Source organism: Gymnodraco acuticeps, unplaced genomic scaffold, assembly GCF_902827175.1.
Source record: "Gymnodraco acuticeps unplaced genomic scaffold, fGymAcu1.1, whole genome shotgun sequence".
Lineage (NCBI taxonomy): Eukaryota > Metazoa > Chordata > Actinopteri > Perciformes > Bathydraconidae > Gymnodraco > Gymnodraco acuticeps.
In genome coordinates, this window is record NW_022990343.1 from 8,941 (window position 1) to 15,849 (window position 6,909).

The window sequence follows — 6,909 nt, forward strand, 5'->3', positions numbered from 1 at the left end:
CTAAAGCACGTAAATCACCTAAAGCACGTAAAGCACTTCCTAAAGCACGTACAACACTTCGTAAAGCATGTAAAACACTTCGTAAAGCACCCCTTAAAGCACGTAAAGCACCTAAAGCACTTCCTAAAGCACGTAACTCACTTCCTAAAGCACGTAAAGCACGTAGAGCACTTACTAAAGCCCCTAAAGCACTTCCTAAAGCACTTCCTAGAGCACATAAAGCACTTCCTAAAGCACTTCCTAGAGCACTTAAAGTACTTCCTAAAGCACTTCCTAGAGCACCTAAAGCACTTCCTAAAGCACCTCCTAAAGCACCTAAAGCACCGAAAGCACTTCCTAAAGCACCTACTAAAGCACCTACTAAAGCATCAAAAGCACTTCCTAAAGCACCTAAAGCACTTCCTAAAGCACCTACTAAAGCACCAAAAGCACGTCCTAAAGCTCCTAAAGCACTTCCTAAAGCACCTACTAAAGTTCCTAAAGCACTTCCTAAAGCACCTACTAAAGCTCCTAAAGCACTTCCTAAAGCACCTATAGCACCTCCCAAAGCACCTAAAGCACCTAAAGCACCTAAAACACCTAAAGCAACTAAAGCACTTCCTAAAGCACCTAAAGCACTTCCTAAAGCACCTAGAGCACTTCCTAAAGCAACAAAAGCACTTCCTAAAGCACTTCCTAAAGCACTTCCTAAAGCAATTCCTAAAGCACTTCCTAAAGCACCTACTAAAGCACCTACTAAAGCATCAAAAGCACTTCCTAAAGCACCTAAAGCACTTCCTAAAGCACTTCCTAAAGCACCTACTAAAGCACCAAAAGCACCTCCTAAAGCTCCTAAAGCACTTCCTAAAGCACCTACTAAAGCTCCTAAAGCACTTCCTAAAGTACCTACTAAAGCTCCTAAAGCACTTCCTAAAGCACCTCCTAAAGCTCCTAAAGCACCTAAAGCACTTCCTAAAGCACCCCCTAAAGCACCTCCTAAAGCACCCCCTAAAGCACCTACTAAAGCACCTAAAGCACTTCCTAAAGCACCTCCCAAAGCTCCTAAAGCACCTAAAGCACTTCCTAAAGCACCTAAAGCACCTCCTAAAGCACCTAAAGCACTTCCTATAGCACCTACTAAAGCACTTACTAAAGCACCTACTAAAGCACCTAAAGCACTTCCTAAAGCACCTCCTAAAGCTCCTAAAGCACCTAAAGCACTTCCTAAAGCACCTCCTAAAGCACCTCCTAAAGCACCTCCTAAAGCACCTAAAGCACCTCCTAAAGCACCTAAAGCACTTCCTATAGCACCTACTAAAGCACCTACTAAAGCACCTCCTAAAGCACGTAAAGCAGGATTATCTTTATTTTCCTTTTCCTTTTTCTTTGTCATTGTGGTGGTGGTTGTTGTTGTGGTTGTTGGGACTGTTGTTGTTTTGTCTGTAGTTGTAGATAAAGTGGTGCTCAAGGTGGAAGAGGGAAAGCTAGGTGTGGTAGTGGGAGGGGAAGATGTTTGGGGAAGACATTGGTAAAGAGAAGAAGAAGCAGAAATACCTCTTCTACTTCTTGTACTTTGTTCCTCTTGTAGGCCAGTTTCATGAAGAGGACACTGTGTTCCAGGAAACACCTCAATTCCCAGATGTTCATGAAGTTCGGCCAAAGTCTTTTGCTCAAGTGTTTTGGAATTAAGTTCTTCATGAACATTGTCGCCCCAGTATGCAGCCGCCACATACTTCTCCATTCTGTGATTGTAACAGCAGAATGCTGACCAGAGAAGGGATGGTATATTCACCCTGTTGTTTAGTTGCATGTTGTTGCTGGGCTTGGCTCCGGTAACTACAAAGCCTTCGGGGAGATTATTATTGTTGATGCAGTATTCGTTCAGGATGCATTTGACACATTCTTCCATTTTTGCCCAGCTGCCACCATTGAAAGTCTTCACTTGTGGAACAATGTTTGTCAAAGTGAATGTGGAGTCTTTATCATTTGCATCATATCCATAACTCATTGGAAATAAATGGCCCCTATTATACTTATTTTCACTGGAGCAATAATCAAAGTTACTGGCCTGGTATTGGTTTGCATCGTTCCTCATGTTGATGGGGTTTGCCGTCGGCTCGAGCTGCAAAAGTCAGAAGGCTCAGTCAGTGGTATTTATTTTGTGCTGTTAAAATAAACTTCCAGGAAGTTATTTGATAACTCAAACTGAAGTGATTACATCAGACATTTTATCATGTGAATTCCAGTCATAGGGAATGGTAGCCGCTGTGCATTCTGGGGCATCACAGCTATCAAAAAGTTAAATTAAAAAAGTGACGCTACTTTGCTCGCCATAATGGAGAGTCAATGGGTTGCGGTCGCTTGCGTTGATGACGTCATATTCCCATTATCTATTGCTGTCAAACTATAAACACTTTTTTTAATCAACCTGTCAGTTGCTGATGAGGTTGCTGTCTCTCTATTGAAGTGTAAAAACTGGTGGACGGAGTTTAACGCCATTCAATAGTCGAAGGTTGAAGTCAGAGAAAGAAAAACAAACCTCTGGCTCCATCATCCAACGATGTGGTCTATTGCTCTTTTTTCCATCTGTCCCTCTGTACTTGAAAGCAGAAAACACTGGTATCTTGTTGCTGGTGTCGTAGAGCGTCACAAACTGATCCTTGTTATTGAAGATCTGGCAAATGACTTTATATCGGTTCTGGTCCAGGATCGTCCCGTTCTCCAAGACGTCGGGGACATTTGGTGTTTTTTCATCAAGAAGAAACCCAGGACAGTCAGCCATTGAATTCACCACTGCAGTTAGTGTGGGATGGATGGACAGGAGGATGGTGGCAAAGGGCAGGAGACTCCATCTTTTTAGGGTCACATACTGTGTATTTTTTGGGAGGAGAAAGAACAATGCATTATCAAACATTAGAGTTTGAGATACCAGTTCAAACCAGACCTTTTTGGAGAGGAATCATAATGTTATTTCATAGAGTGGTGAAGTGATGACGTATTCACCAGTGGGGTATTTAATGATTTTACTGATAACCTCCTCTTGAGCTTATTTCAGGAGTCATTTGCTGGGTTACAACTCATTCCTTTCCACCAGGGGTCTCCAACACGTCGATCACGAGCTACCGGTAGCTTATACCGGTGGCATATCAAGATGCTGATTAGACAGCATGATTATTGCACAGGTGTGCCTTAGGCTGGCCACAATAAAAGGCCACTCTGAAACGTGCAGTTTTGCTTTATTGTCTAATCAGCATCTTGATATGCCACACCTGTGAGGTGAGATGGATTATCTCGGCAAAGGAGAAGTGCTCACTATCACAGATTCTTTTTAGATTTGTGAACAATATTTGAGAGAAATGGTTATTTTGTGTTTATAGAAAATGTTTTAGATCTTTGAGTTCATCTCATGAAAAATGGGAGCAAAAACATCAGTGTTGCATTTATATTTTTGTTCAGTGTATAAACCTGCGGCGGAAACCCCTCTTGTCTGTCAGTGTGATTATGACTGATTTTTAATAAGTAACGAAGTAACGCGTGTCGGGGCAATGTTAGTAATGTAGTGTGATTACTGAATTATAAAAGTGTTGCGTTACACTACTCCGTTACCGACAAAAGTTACTTTGTAAGCGTTACACCCAACTCTGGTTGCAACTTCAGTGATGCAAATTAGTCGCTTTTCGACGCCTCCCGCTTTTTTAACGCTGTTTTGGGTGACTTGTGTAATTCGTGGAGAACCGAAGAGTTTTCGTTTTTGGGGGGGGGGGGATCCGTCGGTCCGACTGACGGACAACTTCTCACATAAAAAAGAAGAAATCTAGATCGCAAAATAATTAAACAAGCGAGTGCCTGTTTTTCCTGGCCAAGGACAGGTTCCTTGAACACAACACGAGCGTAACGTGTCTTCACGTGGTATATGTCTCGACTGAAAGGAGTGTAGACTAGTAGAGTGCTGACGGAGAGCACCGGAACTCCGCTCCAGCTCTTCAAATATTGCAGTACCCATAAGGAGCCGTACACACCGCAGTGTTTGCGTGGCTGTGTCTTTAGTTGTAAGCACAGTGGCGATCTGTTGTTATTAGCATCTGGTTAGCTAGCTATGCTAACGAATTTAAAGTGCTTTTCTACAACCAGGTGGAAGAGAGCTCTCTCCTGAGAGGCTCAAATAACCTCAGCTCAGTGAGGTTAAGGCACACCTTGATATGATCATTATAGTTATTAATGAGACATTAGAGACTAAATGAAAAACAGGTATAAAATACTATATGACAGTAACAAAAAAGTTGTTAAAAATAACAAGAATAGAGTTTAAAAGGGGAGTGATTTGTAAAATATCCAAAAAGAAAAATCTGCTTACAGTTCTGTTTCAAATGGGTGTTGAGAGATGTATCCATAGATCTCCTCATGTTGCTCTCAAAGTGCACCAGATTGATGCTTTTAACTTCAATATTTAAAAAAAAGTCTTCCCGAAGGAGCATGCCCCCGGACCCCCCTAAAGGAGGTTAGGTCCCCCCCCACTTAAATCATGTTCACATGGATAGGATACTAAATACATTTGCACACATCTTCATCGTCCATATATTTCTGTTTTGGTGGTCATGCCACAACCGTGCACGTGCATGCATGTATTACATTACATTACATTACATTGCATTTAGCTGACGCTTTTGTCCAAAGCGACTTACAATAAGTACATTCGACCAGGAAGACACAACCTTGAAGAAAACAGAATCATATAAGTACATCAGGTTTCATAGAGCCAAACATTTCAAGTGCTACTCAACTGGCTTTAGATAAGCCAGCCCTTTATTAGTATATAAGTGCTTTGTTAATAGTTCTATCGCTCGAAGTGGAGTCGAAAGAGATGAGTTTTCAGTTTGCGCCGGAAGATGTGCAAGCTGTCTGCCGTCCTGATGTCAATGGGGAGCTCATTCCACCATCTTGGAGCCAGGACAGCAAACCCACGTGTTTTCGCCGATGGGAACTTGGGTCCCCCTCGCAGCGAGGGCGCAACGAGTCGTTTGGCTGATGCAGAGCGTAGTGCACGCGCTGGGGTGTACGGTTTAACCATGTCCTGGATGTAGGAAGGGCCAGATCCATTCTCAGCATGGTAAGCAAGTACCAGTGTCTTGAAGTGGATTCTAGCAGTTACCGGAAGCCAGTGAAGGGAGCGGAGGAGCGGAGTGGTGTGGGAACATTTAGGAAGGTTGAAGACCAGACGAGCCGCTGCATTCTGGATGAGCTGCAGAGGTCGGATGGCACATGCAGGTAGACCAGCCAGGAGGGAGTTGCAGTAGTCTAGGCGTGAGATGACGAGTCGTGTATGCACGAGTCATGGTAAGATATCTGGATTAAGAGGTTGCTTTTTCTTTGCACAGCATGAAAGAAAGGCGAAATGAATGGGCTGTGATTTTAGTTTTTTTTAAGCAGAGGTTGAGTTCAATAATTTGTACGGCCCAGGATGTTGTAAAAATTGAAAGGAAAAATGTTCCCCACCCCTGCTGTAAATAATAATACAAACCCTTGATTTATAACTTAACATCTCTGTCTCCAATTGATCTGAGTATATTATAAAGAATAGCAGTTAATTGAAGCTTTATAGCGCAGGCCTTTGTCAGATGGTATATTACTGCTTCGAATAGTTCTCTCTCTTTTCACCATACCTGTGTTTGCATCACTGAACTTGCATATTTATTGCACTTGACGCACACACACGCATGGCTTAATTTCCACTGGGAACAGGGGAGACATGTCCCCCCCACTTTTCGAAATCCCGTTTGTTTCCCCCCACTTTACAAATATGTTTATTTTATTTTTTATTTTTTAAATATGCATAAATAAAAAGAAAAATAAACTTAAAAAAAGATTAGATTTTCACATTTCACATCATCATGAAGCAGTAATACAAATAAAATACTCCCTAAAAGTCCTGTTTTAGGAACTTTACTTGAGAAGAAGTGCAGAAGCATTGTCAGCTAAAGTAACTTAAAGTATTTTCAGTAAAAGTTTGCAGAATCACCCGTTTCGCATCAACACGGGAGCAGCATCGTCTTGATAATTCAAGTTATTTTGCATATTCAGATTTACAAGAAATGTAACAAAATTCTCTCTAACTTGCCGTAGATTTCATATAATTTATAATTGAGATAGAAATTACAGCATTTATATTTTGCAGAACTATAATTGTTTCATTTATTTATTTTTACTTTTGTAAAATCGCATAAAACATGGAAAACGTTGGATTTTGTCTGGATTTTAGTTTTTCTTTGATAATTTTACTTTATTTGAGATATTACGATTATTTGAATAAAACCTTTTGAAAAAAACATTTAATAAAATTAATTAAACCTTCACTTTATTTTACCTACATTACAACACTTAGATTTTGCTGAACTATACATGTGAGTACAAACTGAAAATTATATTAAAAAAAAGACATTTCAGACTTTGGGTAAACTGTGATTCACATTTCTCATCTCCAATTTTCAACATTTTAAAAGTAATCCATTAAATGAGAAAATAATCCAGAGATGAACAAATTCAGAAATAATCCTTATAAAGTTTTCAAAAAAAACAACTTACCATCTTGGATCAGAGCTTCATGAAATCTGCCACAACTGAGATAACTCGGATAGTGTGAAGGAAGGTACATCATATATATATATATATAAAATATCTCTGGAGGTGTGGCTACAGAAATATCTGTGTCATCTGGGGTTTTCCATGGAAGTGTTTTTGTTGTCCTTTACTTCCTTTACAGAATATTTGGTACCACTTTACAATTAGACTACCCTTATAAAGGGTTTATGAATAGTTTGTAATTCATTTATTAATTAGGTTGTGAACACACAAATCATTAATAAGCTTTTATAAGACATGAGATAAACAGGGCAACTGTGACCGGTTGCTTGCCAAATAGTGAGCACACATTTA

General features: G+C 40.4%; 1 protein-coding gene across 1 annotated transcript; it reads right to left on the minus strand.

Moving 5' to 3' along the window:
* Nucleotides 1-293: 293 nt before the first annotated feature.
* LOC117551005 lies at nucleotides 294-6,605 on the minus strand (the record flags this gene model as incomplete). Its single annotated transcript, XM_034223655.1, is given in 3 exon segments — nucleotides 294-2,101; nucleotides 2,519-2,848; nucleotides 6,559-6,605. Coding segments are annotated over 3 exon segments (2,141 nt in total), but the record flags the coding sequence as incomplete, so codon positions are not given.
* Nucleotides 6,606-6,909: the final 304 nt, after the last annotated feature.